Consider the following 20983-nt stretch of genomic DNA (forward strand, 5'->3'; position numbering starts at 1 on the left):
GTTTCTGATTACTGTGAACTGCTTTAGGCAGAACAGAAGTTTTAAGGCCCTGGGATTTACTTCCTGCTCCCAGCCTATGTGGAAAGATATTTGACTTTTTAAGTCTGACTTTTTTTTTCAGAAGACACTAATACTCAACTACCATCGGAAGAAGAAGCACCAGTTTTGCTTTTGATGACGGAAGTAAGATTCCAAAGGCTATAAGCTTCCTTGCTTTTAATATTCGGGCTGATTTTGTGTTGTTAAAAACCTTCATACATTATTTTTCTCTAGAATGTTATAATTACGTCACTCATCACATGCTCTCGCTTCCTTCAAGCTTCCTATATCACGATGAAAGTAAACTCTGGAGATTCCGAATTGTACAAAAGCTTAAAATTCATAAAAATACACCACAAATTTCTGTTTTACAAAAAGAAAGGAAAAAGACTGAACACTTTAACAGTATTTTTTTTAATACATGTGCAGGGAATTATGGATCATTGGGCTCCTTCATCTTCTCTGCTATTTAATAACGTTTCAGGAGAAACTCGCTTCTTTTTTTTGTTCTTTCTTTACATTTACAAAAAATTAGCAAATTGTTGCTCCCGGGAACTTCCATCCAAGTAACAATCATGATGATCCTTTTGCTACAAATGTCCTACTTCCCACTAGTGCCCTCTAGTGTCAGACCTAACAGCTTTCGGTGCTCTGGAACACTTGTCCCCCACCCTGCCCCCCTCCCCCCGCCCTGCAAATCCACCCCCCCCCCCAAATTTTCTATAATTTGATTATCGATAACCTACTTCTCCACAGAAGAAAATTCCTTTAAGTTAAAGAAAAAAAAATGACTTCTTCCCTCCACGTTGCAAACTGATAACAGAGAAAAGAATATATAAATGGCTAACAACGTTTGCATTGCGTCTCATTCTCTTCCGTTGATGCGTTTGGCTACGAATTGGGAAATAAAAATGTGAAAATGTAACATCCCCAGCCCACTTTTACTGTAGGTCACTACTGACCCTACTTCATGGGCTGTCTAAGATTTCTTCTATAGTGCAGTTGCGACACCGCTTGAATTGATTTTTTTCTGCAGTGACAGCTCCAGTCAGACTGGCACCATGGCAGTCCACCAACTCATCTCATTACTATGCTAAGCGAATGACAGCAGCTGGTGTCATGTTATAAAGGTGTTTTCAACACTGAAAACACAGCCCCAGATCTTCAAGGCAATGCTAAATCATTCAGATGGTATCGTTTTTCTGTTAAGAGCATTATTTTTGGACAAAGACCACTTTAAACTTTTAAATGTCCTGCTTTTAAGTAACTGATGACCTCCTCCCACCTTTTAGAGCCACTTTATCCTCCCACCTGTGATGTTTTGAAGTACTTGTTGCTAGGTAACAGTTTGGCAGCCATTTGGGAGGACCGGAAACTCCTGTTTTGTTTTGTATTCTATACTGTTGATCACAATACTGGGGTTTTATTTTTTTATATAGTCCATAAGTTCTTTCCCTGGAATGCCATAAACATTTGCTCATTTTGAATGCATATCAAAAAAGCTCTGTAAAAATGTATATTGCAAGTATTTATATTGTTCCACTGCATTACTCTTGGTCCTGACTGGTTTCCACTGGCAGTTCACATGAGCTCCCAGGTTTCACAACACTTGCTTCCTCTGAAATCCCAGGAGCTTCCGTTTCAACTCGTGAGCGCTTGAACCTGCGATCTGGGTACTGGCTGTTGTCAAAAGGCATGCGATGCACACACATAACATGAGTCTTCAGGTTCCCCTTCTGAGAGGCACTGTATGGGCAGTATCTGCACTGGAAAGGTCTGTGACCTGTAAGGCAGGGAAAGACAAGAGTCTGGTTAGAGTTCTGTATTCCTTTGATGGAAAGAAACCTTTCAAGTACAGAATAATGTGGAGAGGCACTCAAATCCTTAAAAAAAAAGGTTTATAGCACAAATGCTTTAAAATAAAAGTGAGCATCTTTTAAACCAACCATTTTACATCCGGATGAAATGAAATGCATGGGAGCAACCTACTTGGCTTTGCGGGAACTGAAAAAGGCCATTCACTCCCACACAAAACTCTGGCAATGCACTTATTAAATTTTTTTCTCACTCTGACATTTTAGCACACAAATATAGGGGCTGCAGTTGTAAGGGGGAAATAAAACATCGTGAGGTTACATGGAGGAAATAAAAATAAAATGCTTGTTCATATACTCTGGCTTGATACAGGTGCAGTCTGTCTTCTTTCACATTTCTGTGCTGCATTTGTGGATACTACACAAATACTGCTTTTACCTTACATTATTTATCGTTCAGCCTAGTGCTCCAAGACTGTAGTGCCCGCAATTAGTCGCTAATACCTGATAAGCTATCAAAATACACGGCAGCCTTACATATTATATTGAGAATTAACCCGCAATTCTGCAACATCACATTCAATGTGAAGGTTATGTGTGTTGACAATATCCTATTTTTGCGGTCTGCACAGCCTGAATTTAACCTTTTGTCTTCTACATAAACAACATTCAGTAAAATCAATGGATTTGTAGTTAAAATGATGAACGCGAGGCCAAAGGGTGTGATGGCAACAAAGAGTTACATTTGCACAGCATTCATTTTTGTTACTCTCTGATCACTGTCACATAAACTATATTCCTCGCTGCACTTATATTTAGTTGGAGGCACTGACAGTGGCGCAGCCCTTCTCTTCTTTATTGAGAAAATATTACGCCGGTAATTTTCCGTTTATACTTCAACAAATACAGAATAATATTTATTGAACCATGGCCCTATTGACAATATAAGGTAGACTGCCCAATATTTGTAGAATACCTATATTTTTAGCTGAAAACACCAGGCACATGATGGGAACAAGCAACGCCATTTCTATCTATAGATTCATCATTGTTAGCAGTCTCTGTCTGCAGCCTCTTTTACGTCGATCACACTTTTTAATTGTATAAAAAAATTCAAATAAACTCCTTATTAACTAAAGTAAAGAAAAAGCAAATACATGTCCGGATTTTGAAGATGCTTCCCTTCAAGTTACAGTGATGCGGAGCTGAGTGAAAGGCCCACTTTGAAATACAAAGTTGTCTTTCCGTTGCATTATTCTATAAGAGGCTGCGCCAAATGAAAGGTGTCAGACTTTGCTGGGGTTTTTTTTTCTCTCTCTCCGTGGCCTGATACTGAAGCTGTAGCTGAGAAATGACAGATGTCTGCAACCAGCTGCAATGAAGCATGGTAAAGTTTCAGTCTAATCCACTTACTCCACTGCAGTCATGTGAACCAAAACAAATGGGCAGCTCCTAACATTATACAAAACACTGCAGTCTACTGATACTCTCTAATGTAACGTAGCTGATTCTCCATCTTCTCAAAATTCAGCAGGAAACATTTGGCAAATCTTTCCGACATACAGCTCATGTATTGGCGAAACAGTTTTTTCCCCCACCCCTCCACCCACCCACCCCCCCATGATCTTTTGTGTATGATTCCCAAAACATTCCCCTGGCACCTACAAGGAAAACTGGAACAAAACAACAAAAGGAGTGCTTGTGTCGTCTCTATTTTACACTCTGCAGAGAAGGATTCACTGGGTCTCTGAGCTTAAAAATGGCTTTGAAACGCTGCGGTCTGAGGAAATTCTGCAATCAGAAATGTCATTGAGAACCGAACGGCCTTTTGTAATATGACCCCATAAAGCAGCCATCACAGTGCTTTGTTATTGCAACACTTTCATTCCTTTTTTTGTATGTGTGTGTGTGCCCTGCACAGCTTATAAAATGGCAGTGGATAAGTAAATTGTTTGGCTTCTTTCTGAATGTGTTTGCCATGCCTGCAGTACCCCAGATTTTTTTTTAACAATCGTGCCACATTCTGCTGGAGTTCAAGTTTCCCTCTTTTTACCCAAAGTGCACTCGGTGGAGACAAGCAGAACAGTGAAAGTGAATGAGCAAAGTATCACTTCCTGAGCAGCAAGCCTCCTCCACCCTGCAGAGTGTAGAGCAGCAACCTTTTGAACTTTCCTTCCTCCAATCCTTGTAAGGGAAGAGTGAGGACATGAAGTCATATGGTTCTTTGTGCCAAGAGTTCAAACAGCTGGGAAACACAGTGTTTCGGTACACATTCACGAAAAAAAAACTACACAGTGGATTTGGCCTGTGGCGCAACTGAGCGAGATTTTGTTCCTTCAGGCTATAACAACAAGAGCAGACAGAGAGAAATCTTTAAGCTTTTCCCTAAAACTTACCGCAACAACCTTTGTGAAACCACATGACTGCCCTCACACAATTTCCCCTGTGTCTTTCAGGCTACTTTTGGCAGGAAGTCAGAATTACTGTTATATAAATTCCATCTGATGCCAGCACTACCATCTGTGAGTAAAGACTGCTTTACCTATGGCGCGCTGCAAAGCCGCTCTCTCTCCCAGAGATGAGTGAAAAAAAAAATTTGATTAATTTGCAGAATGCTTGTGATTTGCCCATATATTATTATAACTGCTCATCAGCACATGACAAATTCCCAGCACTCTGCAAAGGAACCCATTCAGCTTCAGCAGATTCTCACCAGCACCTGACAGACTGCAGATCCACTAATGACTTTCAGCTGCTTACAAACAGTAATTCTATCTTCAGGATACATGGAAAGAACTATCAAGAGGAAAAAAAAATAAAGCAGCAGGGTTTAGCCCATTCTATATACTCAGCTATACATCAAACCGATTTAACTCGTTAAATACTGGGGCGTTTGACACACCTACGTAAACATTTCTTTCTTCGTAACAATGAGGTGGCTGGGTGGGAGGGTGGGGCATGGCAGTGGGGGGAGGAATGTAGGGAACTGGCAACCTTTCCCCGCGCTCAGCCTTTGAAGGATATATTAACAAAGCAGCTAATGCCATCAGCAGACATCTTGGTCAGTGAACAATGCTCTTCTTTTCGGCGTGACATTTTCATAAAAAAATTAATTTCAGGACGACACCCTCCTGCGTCGGAGGCAAATCCCGCAGATGGAAGCGTCGACGTGCATCGCTTCTTCCCCTTCAAAAGTAACGGCGTTGCATTTGAAGGCCGCAGCACGGGCCATTGTACGAATTCTTGAAACCGAAATGGGAGAAAATAATTCTTCTCTCCTGAATATTAAACCGCCCTTTTCAATAAAACAACAATGCTCAAAATGTGAAACTGCCTCGTCTAAGCCAGGCATAGCCTATTACCAATCTCCTTTAAAAAGTGTTATCGCGCAAATTAAACATTAAGTGGCAGATCTAATTTAAGCCTTTTCAAACTGATGAAAAGAATTTTTTCTTGATTGTTTGTAGCTGTTTAACTTTATCTTCTTCTGTGTAACATATAAACCTTGACACATGGCAGTGAATAGACCCTTTGTAATTGAACTGATTGATTGTGAGAACTTAGCACACTGTGTTTTCACTCAATATTATATGCCGTTCCGAAGGAAAAAAAGCTGTAATCATTTTTTTAAACTGGATCTTCATTATATTCCATATTTTATTTATACCTGCAACCATTAAATCACGCGCGTCCATCCAGTCACTGAAGATTCTGCTATAAGAAATCAACAGCAGCTTTGTGGGCCCTGTGGATTCAATACATATAGCTTAGCTATCTCGGAGCTGAAGGGCTTATTTGTCTCCTTTAATTGAAATCACTCCATTCTCGAAAGTCAGTGGAGGACTTTGGGGGTGGGGGGTGGGGGGGAAGCTGGGAGAGGCCACTCCAAATAAGTTCCATTAATCAAAAACCAGAGTCTAATGTAACTAATATTTTACAATTAGAGAAGACAAGATGGAGCTAAAAGCCATCTATCTCTCTTACACCACATGATCATCGATTCATAATCAGAAGATTGAGAGTCACAAAAAGATGCATTTACAAAAGGGGGGCTGGTCTGTGCACAAGATAATGAACAGGATGAGAAACAGCGGCTCTGAAGGCTGAGTAAAGATGACACAGTGCTTCAATGGTGACAGATGACACAGAGATGAGTACTGATACCTGACAGACAGCGAGTGATGACTGCAGTCCTTTCCCACCATTATGATCCTCAATTATCTCAGTAGGGCAAAAAACAGAGGCTCAGCCGTCATCTCACTCACAGGCTGGAGGAATATGCAATTGTGCCAGGCTGCTTGTAAGGAACACTTTTTCACAATTTTATCAGAGCTATATTGGGTCTGTAGTTTTAATGTCAGTATTCATGATCTGTGCGAAGTAAAGTGGGTGCAGTGCTATGTATTCCTGCTCTGGCACAGGGCTCGATTGCGGATAGGGCTGTGCTTTTCTCTTACAGCACCACCTGCAGGTATGAAGGCTGCTACGCTCTGCTCCTTCACATCACACTTGCCATTCAATATCGTGCAGGAAACCATAGGCAGTCTCCTCTCACAGAATTTAATCTGCTGACTACATTTTAATGCAGAAAAGTAAAGAATCTGCTCAGCACTTTTGGAAGTGCATGAATAAAGCAGACTTTCTCGCTCATTCCTCTCTCTCGATTACTCCTCCCGCCCACATGAAAAGCCGTCTATTTGAAAATATGAGGTGACAGCATTTGACCTACTCTCGTCCCCCCTTGAAGAGAGAATGGCGCTCTGAAGCTCTTGCCCCCAGTGTGACACAAATGCTTGTGAAAATCTGAACAATCATAGGCGGCAAAAGCTTTTCAGTGAGATCTTTTGGGTGTAGTGTCTGTGCTGCTGCACATAGTAGGTTGGTTAACTGGTGAGGATTTAAAACCCCTTGACCAGCGGGACTGGGAAGAGTTAATCTTTGAAAATTTTAGAAATCATGCTGTCAACAACAATAACTTGCATTTATATAGCACCCTTCATGGTAAATTGTCCCAAGACGCGACTACGCCATCTTACCAAACAAAATCTGACCCTATGCCACCTAAGAAGATGTTAGAATAGATATCAGAAAGCGTGGTGAAAGGATAGGTTTTAAGGAGTGTCTCAAAGGAGGAAAGGAAGGCAGCGAGGTGGATGGATGGAGAGATGGAGGGGTCAGAGATAGAATCCAGAACTCCGGGCCTTGGCAGCCGAAGGCAGGGCTGCCTATGGAGGAGCAGTGTCAATCAGCATGCACAACAGGCCAGTGTTACAAAAGCAAAGAGGTCTGATAGAGTTGGAGTGCTGGAGGATACAACAGATAGGGAAGGGCACAGCCATGAAAGGATTTGAAAGTAAGGCTGAGACATTTAAAATTCAGGCATTGCTGAACTGGAAATCAATGCAGGCCCATGGACACCGGACGGGTGAGTGGGACTAGCTGCCCATTAAGATAAGGGTGGCAGAGTTTCAAATGAGCTAATGTTTATGTCGAATGGAAGATGTTCTCCAGTTTAGGGAAAAACAGCACGTTTATTTAAAAATAGAGGCTATACAGAGGCTTATAGCCTCTTGGCTGCAGTCAAGGCTGCAGTCAGCTCCCCAAGAAGGTTCTGAAACAGAAATCAAAGCTCACCAGCATGCTCCCCAATTAGTTCCCTGCGTCGTGTGATCCTTACTCTGTAGATCGATCCTTAAAGGGACAATCACCACATTCCCCACCCCCCAGTCAATACTCAATTTACACAGTCCAAAATAATTCAACATTTATCAAATTAATTTAGTGAATTATAAATTAAGTCTTTCTTTCGTTTTAAATGGAAACCCCAATGACAGATGCCTCTTCAGGCAGTTCAGTTCTATCTGTTTCCATGGAGATATCAGTTGTACCTACCACAGGATGACCCAGGTACTTCAGTGCTATAACAGTCGGCAACATTTCCAGATGGTAATATACTTCCTGATGGCAAAACTGGCTGCTGGGGCATCTCTCTTTTCTCAAATGGTTAGCGTGTTTCTGGATGATCCTTTCTTCTACATCCGCTTGATAAGATAAGGGTCCAGCTTTGGATACAATGATCCCAGGGACTCAACTCACTTACAAAATTCCTCACGTATTTGGCTTCATCGACTGAAAACAACCATGTTGACTGACATGAATCATGATCTGTCTCCTGACAGCTTTGGCTGGCCTTTACCCTCCCTGGCAAATTTGCAAACACTTGGTCTCATTCCGAGAAAACAGTTAATCCACAACTCTGCTGGTGGGATTCCCGCTGTTGCATGTGGAGTGGTCCTTCGCCCCAGAAGGAAGCTTGAGATTCCAGTCTCCTTTCTGACTGCTTTGTTAGGTCAGATTTAAAGGTTTGGATGACTGGTTCAACTTATCTGTTGGATGTTGGGTGGTAAGGTACAGTCCCAATGTGCTTGATACCACTGAGTGCCAGCAGTGAAGTTCTGAAACTCAGCACTCATGATTGCTGTTCCATGATCAGATACTATTCCGTGAAAAAACATTAGTGTAATTTCTCAACCGTACCATGCAATGTCAGGGACTTCATTTCGAACACTTCCACCCACTTTGAATGTGCATCAATAGGGAGCAAAAATATTGTGCCCATTGATTGACTAATGGAATCAATATGGACTTATACACATGGCTGGTCTGGCCATTCTCAAGGGAGCAATGGGGCTGCAGCAGACGACCTTTGTTGCAATTGGCATTGTTCACAGTGCTTGACAGCTTCAATGCCAGCCACTAGACATAACTCTTGGCAAGCACCTTCACCTTAGATATACCCAGATGGGCGCTGCGTAATTCAGCTAGGAGGAGCTCTCTTCCTGGTACAGGTGTGACTACCCTTACTCCCGAACATATCTTGGCAACTCAACTCATCTTTTCATACAAAAGATGGTTTTACCTCTTCAGAAACTGGCCCATTCTTCTTTCTGAATTTGTGAATAGCTTTGAGATATAGCCTATTGGCCTTTCAGCTCCATAGTTCATTCCATGGGACAACAGCACATGAGCACCATATGGACGGCATCACAGGCAACATGGTGGCACTGTAGTTAGTAAAGGGGGCATGGTGGCACAGTGGTTAGCACCGTTACCTCACAGCACCAGGGACCTGGATTCGATTCCCAGTTTGGGTCACTGTCTGTGTGGAGATTGCACATTCTCCACGTGTCTGCGTGGGTTTCCTCCGGGTGCTCTGGTTTCATCCCACAAAGATGTGTGGGTTAGGTGGATTGGCCATGCTAAATTGTCCCTTTGTGTCAGGGGGGACTAGCTAGGGTAAATGCGTGGTGTTACAGGGGCTGGGTGGGATTGTGGTCAGTGCAGACTCAATGGGCTGAATGGCCTTCTTTTGCCCTGTAGGATTTTATGATTCTATAAACACAAGTTCTCTAGGTGGGTTGAACTCTATGAACAAGTTCGAAGAATGCAATAATTGTTTGACTCTGTTAAAAGCTTCTTTCTGGGGAAGGCCTTCCAAAACCAATGCTGGTGCTTCTTTAGCAGAATATGCAAGAGAGCCAATAACATTATAAGTCTGGTTAAAACAAAATTCCCATAGTAATTCGCCATTCCTAAAAATGACTTGAACTCAGATGTGTTTTTGGGGGTTGGTGGGTCCTTTACAGCTTAGATCTTGTCTTCCATGAGGTCCAAGTCTTGTGCCTCTACACGGTACCCAGGTAGGTTACCTGAATGGCTTGAAAAGTACATTTCTCATTCTTGAGGCAAACTCCAGCAGCTTGAAGTCACTTCAGCACCTTCTCTAAGTTAGTTAGGTATGCAGCGTCTGTCATTTCAGTTATAAGATCATCAACAAGATATACTATAACTTGTGGCAGCCCCGGCAGCAGACTTTCCATCGTCCTCTAGGAAATAGCACATGCTGATGACACACCAAAGGGTAGGCGCATATACAGGAACAAACCTTTGTGTGTGTTTATCATGACATAACCTTGGGAAACATCATCTAATTCAAGTTGTTGATATATCTGCCTCATATCTAGTTTTTTATAAGATTGATCTCTGGCCAGCTTTGCATACAGTTCTTCAATTTTCAGGATTGAATAATTAACCAATTAGCAACATGATTAATTTATAATCCTCACAAATGTGGATGGGCTTATCTGCCTTCAACACAGGGGCTGTGGCCCATTTCATGAACTGAACTAACTGTTCCAATCTCTTTAATTCAGTATCCACCTTTTCTTGTAAGGCATATGGTACCAATCTTGCCCTAAAAAAAATCATGGGGTTCCCTCTGGATTCACATAGATCTTTGCCTGCAAGCCTTTTTCCGTGCCTAACTTACTGAAGATGCTCTTGTATTTCTTCATCAGTTTGAGCAGTTCTCCCTCTCACACTTGGAAAATCTTGGTCTAATTTAACTGGATTTCCTTAAGCCGATCACGACCCAGAAGGCTTTGTCCTTTGCCTGACACTGTTATTACTGAGAGCTTGTCAGACTGTTCCCATAAGTTACAAGTACTGTTATTGTGCCTATTATTTTTATGGCTTCTCCTGCGTAAGTTGTTAACTTTGCTGCTGCACTCTTTAAATTCAATGGCTTTCTCTCAACTACCAAAAAGTATGTTGACCTATCACAGAAACAGGTGCCCCGGTGTCTAATTCCATCTTAAGAGGCTTTCCATTTACAGGAACACTACAGTAATGAGGGGCTATCTTGCCAACTTTTATATCAACTGGGGAGTAAACATTTAAATCATTTCTGTTAGCTTCTTCCTCATTATACACTTGTGGTGCTCTACTTAATTGACTACTAGATAAACTTGACTTGCTTTTGCACTAATGATTTAAATTGCCTTTCCTGTGGTAAAATAGACATTCAGCCTCTTTATACCTGCAGGATTCAGGGGAATGGTTACCCCCACAACAGTAACATTCTGATTCAATCTTTGCTGATTGACTTCCTCTTCTAAATCTTCCTGTTTTATATGTGGCTGAATTTGCTTCTACTTCACCATGACATATTCGTTCTTGATGCTCATACTCACTGCAGGTTCCAGCCCCAACTGATGAATGGCCCCAGTTTGCACACTTTGTAACTCTTGCACACCCTCTTCAGCACTCTCCACTGCCAGTGCCATCTCTGATGTTTGCTTAATTTCTGCCTCTACAAGTAACTTCCATCGAATTGCCTCATTATTCACCCCACAGACTAATCTGTCCTACAGCATATCATTCAAAATGGCTCCAAAGTTGCAGTGCTCTGAGATTTGATTCAAGTCACAATAGATTCCTCAGGGGCTCTCCCCCTTGAAGTAAATTTATACCTCTGTAATATGACCGATGGTTTCAGAGGGAAATGTGACTTTACCAAGTCACGAATCTTACTGAATAGCTTGGAGTTGGGTGCACTTGGATTGTGAGGCTGTGAATCAATTGTTAACCTGAATCCCACATGCAATCAGGTGCATTGTCTTTTCTCCCTCTTCTATTCTATTCTGTTTGCCTGAAAATAATAACTCAAACACTCGATGTATTGTGTCCAATCCTCCACAGAGGCAAATTATCCTTCTTTGTCTTTACTTCAGTGGAAACTATATACTCACTGATTGAAGTTTGCTTTTAACATTATCATCAATGTAATAATTCTTCTTCACCAATTAAGGGAAAAACAGCAATGTTTATTTACAGATAAAGCTTATATGGAGGCTTGCAGCCTTGTGGCTGCAGTCAGCTCCCGAGAAGGTTCTGGAAAAAGGAAGCCCTGCTTGCCATGGTGATTACCCCTACCCTGGTCCCCAATTGGTTCCTCAGGTCATGTGACCCTGAAGATGGCTCCTTAAAGGGGCAATCATCACATCAAGATTAGGAGTTACAAATATATGGATGAAGATCCCACCAATGGTAGATGGGGTTCCACTTAGAGTCATACAGTCATAGAGGTTTACAGCATGGAAACAGGCTCTTCAGTCCAACTTGCCCATGCCGCCCTTATTTTTTTTAAAACCCCTAAGCTATTTCCAATTGCTCGCATTTGGCCCATATCCCTCTATACCCATTGTGCCCATGTAACTATCTAAATGCTTCTTAAAAGATAAAATTGTACCTGCCTCTACTATTACCTCTGGCAGCTTGTTCCAGACACTCACCACCCTCTGTGTGAAAAAATTGCCCCTCTGGACACTTTTGCATTTCTCCCCTCTCACCTTAAACTTATGCCCTCTAGTTTTAGACTCCCTTACGTTTGAGAAAAGATATTGACTATCTACCTTGTCTATGCCCCTCATTATTTTATAGACGTCTATAAGAACATCCCTCAACCTCTGCTCCAGCAAGAAAAGTCCCAGTCTATTCCGCCTCTCCTTATAACACAATCCATCAAGTCCCGGTTGCATCCTAGTTAATAATATCCTTTCTAGGGTGACCAGAATTGCGCACAGCATTCCAAGTGTGGCCTTACCAATGTCTTGTAAATTTCAGCAAGACATCCCAACTCCTGTATTCAATGATCTGACCGCTGAAACTAAGCATGCCGAATGCCTTCTTAACCACTCTGTCCACCTGTGACTCCACTTTCAAGGAGCTATGAAAATGTACCCCTAGATCTCCCTACCATTAATGGAGTAAGTCCTGCCTGGTTCAATCTACCAAAATGCATTACCTTGCATTTGTCTAAACTAAACTCTGTCTGCCATTTGTCAGCCCACTGGCCCAATTGATCAAGATCAGAAATCATGGCCTGATGATATCTTTAGCACTGTGATGAAATATTAACTTCATGTCAGCAGGATTTGTGTACTGTCTGCTGCTCAGCTGTGGAACCACAGTAAAATGTTCTGACTGACCAGTAAAAGCCACTTTATGTTAACTTTGTAAAAACGTGCTTATTTCTGTACTGTTTGTGGTCCAGGAAGAGTTGGGTGCTTATGCCTCTCTAGCCCCAACATACCCTCCAATTCCAGTGTAACTCTCCACATGATCACCTTCAGAACCCACTGACTGCCAGATATCTGATGAGACTCTGGCAGCAACTTTTATTTAAGTGGGACCCTGTCATTAAGACTGGCAAGATATATATACCCAATTCTCTGGATGTACTGCCCACTACTGGAGTCTCTTACACCCTTATGTACTCACCACCTTCCCCCCACTGTGAAAGCCGAGACCACTGTTTTATAAGATCAGAAATGACATGCCCTGCAATGTAAAATGTATTCTATAGGCAAGATCAAACTCTGCGTCCCTTTAAAGCCACAATGTCATTCTCGAGTAAACACAATCTCAGGTCATCCACAGTGAATTGTTGCTTGTTCTGTGAATTTTGCAAATTGAAACGTGCTTGTCAATCTTTGGGCGCCAACTACGAAACATACAGCATTTTTAGATAGTTTTCCAACTGCAACAACGTGTAAGGTCTGGAAATGCAGACAATACCTTTTCATTTATTGCGCTTGGTTATTTTATCAAAGCATAATGCAAGTGCATTGTCTTTTAATTGATTTGGGAGTATTTGTCATGAGAAACAAAAGCAATATATATAACTGCGAGGAATTCAGCCACAATAGACCCTGTCACAATCTGCACAACATGAATCTGAAAGTAAAGCACAGGTCAATAATTTCTTAATACCGAAGACTTTCTTCAGATATTGCGATCCACATTTACCCAGTAATTTTGTCAGGGATTTTTTGAGAGTCTTTTTTTTAACACTATTAGTATCAGGCACAATGCTTTCTGATCAGAGTTGACACTAATGGAGTTAAAAAGACATTATTTTATGTCAGGGTACAAATGTAATGCGATGGAGCATGCCCTCAGATTCATCCATGGATGCTGAATGTACTATACAGTGCACTAATATACAAAAAATACATAATAAAACATTTGCAACACATTTGCAGATAATTTTTGCTCTGACTTAAGATTGTATTCATCGTTGGGTTGCACTGTGTAAAGGGCTGACTTCCTTTACAAATGGTCTATAGGGCCACCTTGTGGGATTGAAGGAAAATGTCAGCTACACCGCCACAAAAACTACTGCTGAATAATTGAGCGAGGAGACAAGTTCACCTAGGGGTCACCATCTGTAGGGTTAATACTGTTTACACAGTTGGAATCAGGTTCATCACATGCCTGGTACCGAATGTATATAATTTTCAGCTTAAACATTTAAAGTTCGTCAAATATGCTCCATTCCGTAGCTTCATGACATATAAAGAACTCCACAGTTTAGCGAGGCTTTTATTAATCTACTTAAAATGGTCTATCCAATTAATTAGGATTAGGAGGACAAAAAAGTAAAGCAGGTGTTAAGACATGAAGGCTGTCACTCCATAGCGAGGGAACAAAACAAGTAACAGAAGACAAGGCTCGAACAAAGGGCACACACAACAAAAACCCACAGCCGAATCAAAGACAAGCTTACAGCCCGAAAAGAAGCACAAAGGTAAGTAAAGAAAGTTAAAATAAATCAAAGCAAAAATTCTCAGAGCCAGACAGTGGGAAAAAATTTCAGAAAGAAGAGTTATGTAAATGATAAGGTGAGTGTCGTTGGCTTTCAATCATCTGATTATGAAGTACTCTGCAATTATTTTCCAACTTCTAATAATTCCACAATCAGAATTTAATAGGAGGACATGGAGTGGAAGGAGGCAGGGGTTGGGGTGGGGGGGGGAACTATTACACTTACACCTGGTTGCTCAATCTTTAGCATAGAAAATAAGATTTTCTTTAATGGGAGGGCATTGGTAATTGGGATAAGCACAAAAATATTCCTGAAAAAGTGACAAGTTTTATGCCATTCTACCTGATCTGTCTTCAGATGCCTCCTCACTATTACCTCCTTACCACTACCTCCTTTCTTGGGGCTAAAGGGATTAAGGGATATGGGGGGAGGAGGGGATCAGGATATCAAATTTGATGATCAGCCATGGTCATAATGAAAGCAGGGGAGGTTTTAAGGGTTGAATAGCCTCCTCCCGCTTTTAGTTTCTGTGTTTCCATATTTCTTTCCTATATTGTTCAAGATCATGCCATTTCATAGAATCCTACAGTGCAGAAGGAAGCCATTTGGCCCATCGAGTCTGCACTGACCACAATCCCACCCCACAATCCCATGCATTTACTTGAGCTAGTCCCCCTGACACTTAGCTTTGGTGTCACTGAGCTGAGAGAGGGTAGAAGCAGCCACAGGTTCCAGTTTGTGACCACAACCCATGGACTTGTGCTGGAACTGCAAATGTCACGACAGATAAGGGCAGGAGTTGACCTGTTTGTAATATCACCTTCAAACCTCCTGGGTAGAGGAGGGCCATTTAGACTGAGGTTTGCGAGGGCAACTTCCAGCTATGGAACTGTACCCCACAGAAGAGTCGAGGAGAAAGTTACCAAGGAACAAAGCGAGAATTTTGAGTGAAGCTAATCACACAGTATTAATCAAGCATGCAGATCATAAAGAATGAGAACAGAGTGCGCACTTACTAAATATTAATTGTTAAATTATTTTTTATTCATTCGTGGGGCATAAGTGTCACTGGCTGGCCAGCATTTATTGCCCATCCTCAAGGGCAGTTGAAAGACAACCACATTGCTGTGGCTGTGGAGTCACATGTAGGCCAGACCAGGTAAAGGTGGCAGATTTCCTTCCCTAAAGGATATTAGTGAACCAGATGGGTTTTTCTGACAATCGACAATGGTCATCAGTTGATTCTTAATTTCAAATATTTTACATTGAATTAAACTTCCACCATCTATCCTGGCGGGATTCAAACCCCAGAAGTTTCTGCATTAAAGTCTAGCGATAATACCATTAGACCATCTCTTCCCCTTGTATTCGCCTTTTGGTGATAGATGGTGATACACCTAGTTATGCACCACAAATAAATATTCTTTATTCCACAGAAGGAAGTTTCTGTAAATTATACTCAGAATAAGAGATTGTTGGGAGGGAGTTGTGACTAATAGGTTTTACATGATGGATATCTTTTGCTTCCGAGTTTCCTGGTCAGGCTGACTACAAAAGGCACCAGCAAACCACTCCAGTATTTTGCCAAGTGTAATCATGGACAAATGCATGGCAGTCCATGGTCATCTATGGCCTCTGAGGGCATGGACACTGGAGGAGAAGCGGGGGAGGGGGTATCCAGTGTTTCAATATGTGTTGTGACTGGTAAAGGGAAAGAACAGTTTAGAGGGAGTACTTTTTGTTCAGACCAGTCTTCTTTTTTACCAAAGATCATTGCAATATGATGATAACTGTCTTTGAATTTTAGAGAAATCATCACTGCCATTCAGTAGAAGATGCTCTCCTGAAACTTTCAGGAGACTTTCCTGTACTTTCAGAGTCATCATTGGTCAGCAACAAAGCATTTCTTTACAAGAATCAACAGCAAAAGCAGCTAGTTCTGGGATGTCTCTGCCTAACAGAACTCCGCCCGATTCCCTACTCTGAGTCCCAATTGGTCAGCCAAGCCAGGTGACCTTTACTCTGCTGTCTTGCCCTTAAAAGGACAATCATCACAAAGAACTGTTCCATAATGAGTGGAGGCTATCCCCCCTAAAGCCACATTGCATTTGGCCAATCTCAGGGAATTATATTGCAGACTGGGGATGGAAGCACAGAATGATTACAGCACATTTGGCCTGCCATGTCTGTGCTGGCTCTCTGAAGGAATAAATCACCAAGTGCCACTTCTATCAGCCCTATTTGGGCCCATTATAATGCCTTAAAAATTACCCTGTCGACCTGCTCTTCTTCAAGGAAAACAGTCACAACTTCTCCAATCCATCTATATACCTAAAGTTCCTCAAACATAACACCATTTTTGTGAATCTTTTAGAGGCAACCAGGGCCTCAGTGGCCAGCTGAAGAACTTGCAAGACCCCCCTTGTCACCACTTCTTGAAAAGGCCACCCACTTGTTGTGCTAATCAGGCAATTAACAGATCAGCAGCAGGACTTCCCCTGGATCAAAGACCTCGTGGGGCAGAAGTCCCACCCACTAAGAGCTGTTGACTAATTAGAGGCCAGTGGCTGTCCTGGATTCAGTTGCGCCACTGAGGAAGGAGTGGCTGCTGTTGGCACTGCATCCACCCAAGACATCCAGTTATGTATGGACCTGGGCACAGGCAAGTAATTGAGGTGTGGAAGGTGGGAGCAAGTGCACAGAGGCAGCTTTTAGTGGGCCACTCCTTCTTCCCAGTGCTGGGCCCCTAAGTCAGGCACTGAGTGACTTTGCATTTGGAGCCCCTTCCTGGAAACCTGCAAGAAAACATGCTCGTGTTTACTTGTTGGTTTCTCTAGGTGTTGAACTTTCTGCTGCTGTTGGGTTAATACTAATAAATTGTCCACTTATAGGCCTGTAAGCCAATTCGGGCCTTCCCCACCATAGACTTTATCGTGGTGGTGGTGGGAAGGCCTGCCATCTGATCAAATGCCCCATCAACAAACTCATAATCGGGAAAGGTACAAGGTTCCACCCTAGAAATGCGGAATTCCCAACTGTAGTTCACGTCATGCCAGGTGGTCCTAAGGCAGCCTTCATGTTCTCTGTAATTAATCCCAGCAAGGGGTGGCATGGTGGCACAGTGGTTAGCATTGCTGCCTCAGTGCCAGGGACCCAGATTCAATTCCGCCCTTGGGCGTCTCCCCGTGTCTGCGTGGGTTTCCCTCGGGTGCTCCAGTTTCCTCTCAGAGTCCAAAGATGTGCAGGTTCGGCAGACTGGCCAAGGTAAATTGCCCCTAAGTGTCCAGAGGATTGGTAGGATAAATCCCTGGGATTACAGGGATCGGGCTTGGGTGGGATTGTTGTCGGTGCAGGCTTCATGGGCTGAATTGCTTCCTTCTGGCCATGATAGATTGTGATTAGCACACGAATAACAATGTTAGTGACAATAATATTTGTAACTAGTACACATGGAAATCATTTTATAACTGACTATTGCCTAACAATAACAGAACTATGGGAATATGTGATACAACACGGCCATGTTTATTTTATTTTACTATCTTTGCAGTTCTATTTGTGAACTTCTTCTGTTTTGGGATTTGTCTCTCAAATGTCATTCTTTCATTACAGATTCAGCATGGACGTGGCATTTTTCATCAGATGACAAGTAGGCGAAAGGTTTTACAGGAAAAAAAGAGTAACTAAGGCAAAACGTACAAAGAAAAAAATTACTCTTTAACAACCTGATAAGTTATCTGTTTATTTATGATGTGTGTTAGGTACATACAGACATGGAGAATGGAATATGTTACAGGGGAGAAATACATTAAAGGAGTTTGAACCCTCACATGATAACACCCCTTTTGCAGGGGAGCTAGTTGTAAATCTCGAGATGTTCACATCTTGAATGCTCATTGGGGTACCCGATGGCTGGGTAGGATATAGAACTTCTTTTTAGGCCACTATTAAACTGACAGGACAAAAAAAATGTTTTGGAACGTTCAACTGCTCTTCTGTCTGAGGAGGTTCCTTGCCTCCTTTCAAAATTGATCTGCAACTTGTGGCTAGATCCAGGACAGACTGTGCCAAAAAGTGTGGAGAAATCTCTTGCAGTGCCACAGGACAGGACGTTGAAATAATGTACCAGTGCAGGAACATTCAATCTTATTTTAAGAAACGTAACAGAGGCAACTGTGCAAGCACGCATGCAACCTTTGTGGAAGCAGGATACTCTGTACCAGTTTACTCATCTTAAAGACAAATTAAGGAGTTAATAATATAAAGATTGGGTACCGCTGACTAGATTTGTTTTAGCAAATTAAGCCATTTTGTTTCTAAAAATTCAGATACAGGCAATGCCAGCTTCTTCTTTGGTTTGGTAGCCCAGTAGTTAGCACAGCTGCTTCACAGCGCCAGGGACCCAGGTGCGATTCCAGCTTGGGTCACTGTCTGTGTGGAATCTGCACATTCTCCCCGTGTCTGCGTGGGTTTCCTCTGGATGCTCCAGTTTCATCTCACAGTCTGAAAGACGTGCTGGTTAGTTGCACTGACCATGCTAAATTCTCACTCAGTGTATCCAAACAGGCACCGGAGTGTTGCGGGTAGAGGTTTTTCACAGTAACCTTATTGTGGTGTTAATGTGAGCCTACTTGTGACCCTAATAAATAGAGTAAAGAAGGATGAAGTCTGGGGGCAATCTAACCAAGTGAAGCTCTGGCAATATCAAAATGGTCACTGAAAGGATTAAGTGATAAAGTTTTGTTCAGAGGTGTTGTGATTTCTCACTGGACTCGCACTAACCAGCAGGAGATAAAGGATCAGTTACAAACATGTCCTTGCACCCATGAGAATTCAAGGACTTTATAAGGTAACACCTAGAGCTGCCTGACCTAGCGGGTCCATAGGTTTAGATGAATAATTAAAATCTGCTGCAGGGAATTATAGATTTTATGGTGAACTAATTATGAACAATAACCATTGGTTGTATTAATAGACTGTGATGTTCCATGTTTGTAATGCAAATTACATACTTTTTGTAATGCATATTATGTCCTAGCTTTGCAGAGGATGAGTTCAGATAACTCAATCTCAGATAATTCCACCAAAAAGGTACATGATTAAACAACAACTCCAGCCACTGTCACCACATGTCTTTGTATGCCATTTGAATAATTTTACATTCAATAAAAAAAGTCAGAGGGTGGGATTATCTAGCTGTTCTTGCTCAAGACTGGAAAATGCTGCCCGGGGTCAATGGACCTTTGCAAGATGCTGTCCCACCCGCTATGATTCCTGTGGGTGGAAAATTCCACCCAGAGAATACTAAGTTGTTCATTAACTCATGCAAAAGCGAATCCTGCAAGTCAGAAATGAAAAGCAGCAAATATTGGAAATACTCAGCAAGCCTGGTGGCATTTGTGGAGGAGTTTTGTGGGAGAGATTTTCCAGGCCCACCTGCCCCACAACCAGAAATTCCTACCCAGGTTCAATGGACAGTTTTGTTCATCCGTCAAATTCTCTGTCCCATTCACAATTCACGTGGCGTGCGGGACTGAGAGATTTAGGCCAACATTTCAGGTCAGCTCCAATGAAAAGTCACCAAACTGAAAAATGGGGTTGGATTTTACTGGGTGCTGTAGTGCCAGCGGATCCTGGCCAAAACGCTGGAGGACACCCTCCCCTTGCCCAACATCAGCCTGTAGAGGTGCCAGGATTCATATAAATGGGTGCAGGAGCAGTTCCTTCAGCCCTTGGAGCCTGCACCACCATTCAATAGGATCACTGGTGATCATGCACTTTCAGTGACCCACTCCCACTTTGTCTCCATACCCCTTGATCTCTTTAGCCACATGGATCACATCTGGCTCCCTCTTGGACATAACAAACGAACTGGCTTTCTGTAGTCAAGAATTCCACAGGTTCATGACTCTCCGAATGAAGAAGTTCTTCCTCATCTCAGTCCTGAATGGCTTACCCCTTGTTCTTAGACAGTCATCTAGTTCTGCACCTCCCCAACTTCGGGAACATTCTTCCCATATCCATCCTGTCCAGTCCTATCAGGATTTTATACATTTCAATGAGAGCCCTCTCATTCTTCTAAATTCCAGTGAGTGCAAGTCCAGTTGATCCAGTCTCTCTTCATATGTCAGTCCTGCCTTTCTGGGAATCAATCTGGTGAGGCTTCACTGGACCTCCTCAGTAGCAAGAATCTCCTTCCGCGGACTAGGAGGTCAAAACTGCACATAATACTCAAGGTGTGATCTCACCAAGGCCCTGTATAACTGCAGCAAGACATCCTTACTCCAATACTCAAGTCTTCTGGCTATGAAGGGCAGCATGATGTGGGCCTTCCCCCTGGGCAGAGATCCTTAAATGACCATTGATTGATCACTTGAGGATTTCAAAACACCCAAGAATAGGAGGGCTGTCCAACACTTCCCCCAACTCCGCCCCCCCCCCCACCCCCCCATAAAATATCAGACAGCCAAGAGGAGCTGGGAAGTGTAAAATCCAGCCTATTAAATTTGCTTCTCTGTCCACAGAAGCTGCCCAACCTGCTGATCATTTCCAGCTTTTTCTGCCAAAAGGTGATGTTATTGCACTAGGAACTTAGTGCTGAACACATCGTAGCAAATATTAAGTGAGGAACAGTACTGCTTCCACATACCCCTGTGAGGTTAGTACACAATGGCACACTGAT

General features: G+C 42.5%; 1 protein-coding gene across 2 annotated transcripts in view; it reads right to left on the reverse strand.

Annotated features, from left to right (window-relative positions):
• Nucleotides 1-780: 780 nt before the first annotated feature.
• znf536 (zinc finger protein 536) overlaps nucleotides 781-20983 on the reverse strand; it is a 495485-nt gene continuing 475282 nt past the window's right edge. For both annotated transcript variants that reach the window (XM_080186926.1, XM_080186925.1), the window contains exon 7: nucleotides 781-1822. In XM_080186926.1, the coding sequence (XP_080043052.1) occupies nucleotides 1587-1822 (236 nt within the window). In that variant the 3' untranslated portion in view covers nucleotides 781-1586. The remainder of the gene's footprint in view (nucleotides 1823-20983) is intronic.

Source organism: Carcharhinus amblyrhynchos, chromosome 4, assembly GCF_965287045.1.
Source record: "Carcharhinus amblyrhynchos chromosome 4, sCarAmb.v2.hapA, whole genome shotgun sequence".
In the NCBI taxonomy this organism is placed as follows: Eukaryota; Metazoa; Chordata; class Chondrichthyes; order Carcharhiniformes; family Carcharhinidae; genus Carcharhinus; species Carcharhinus amblyrhynchos.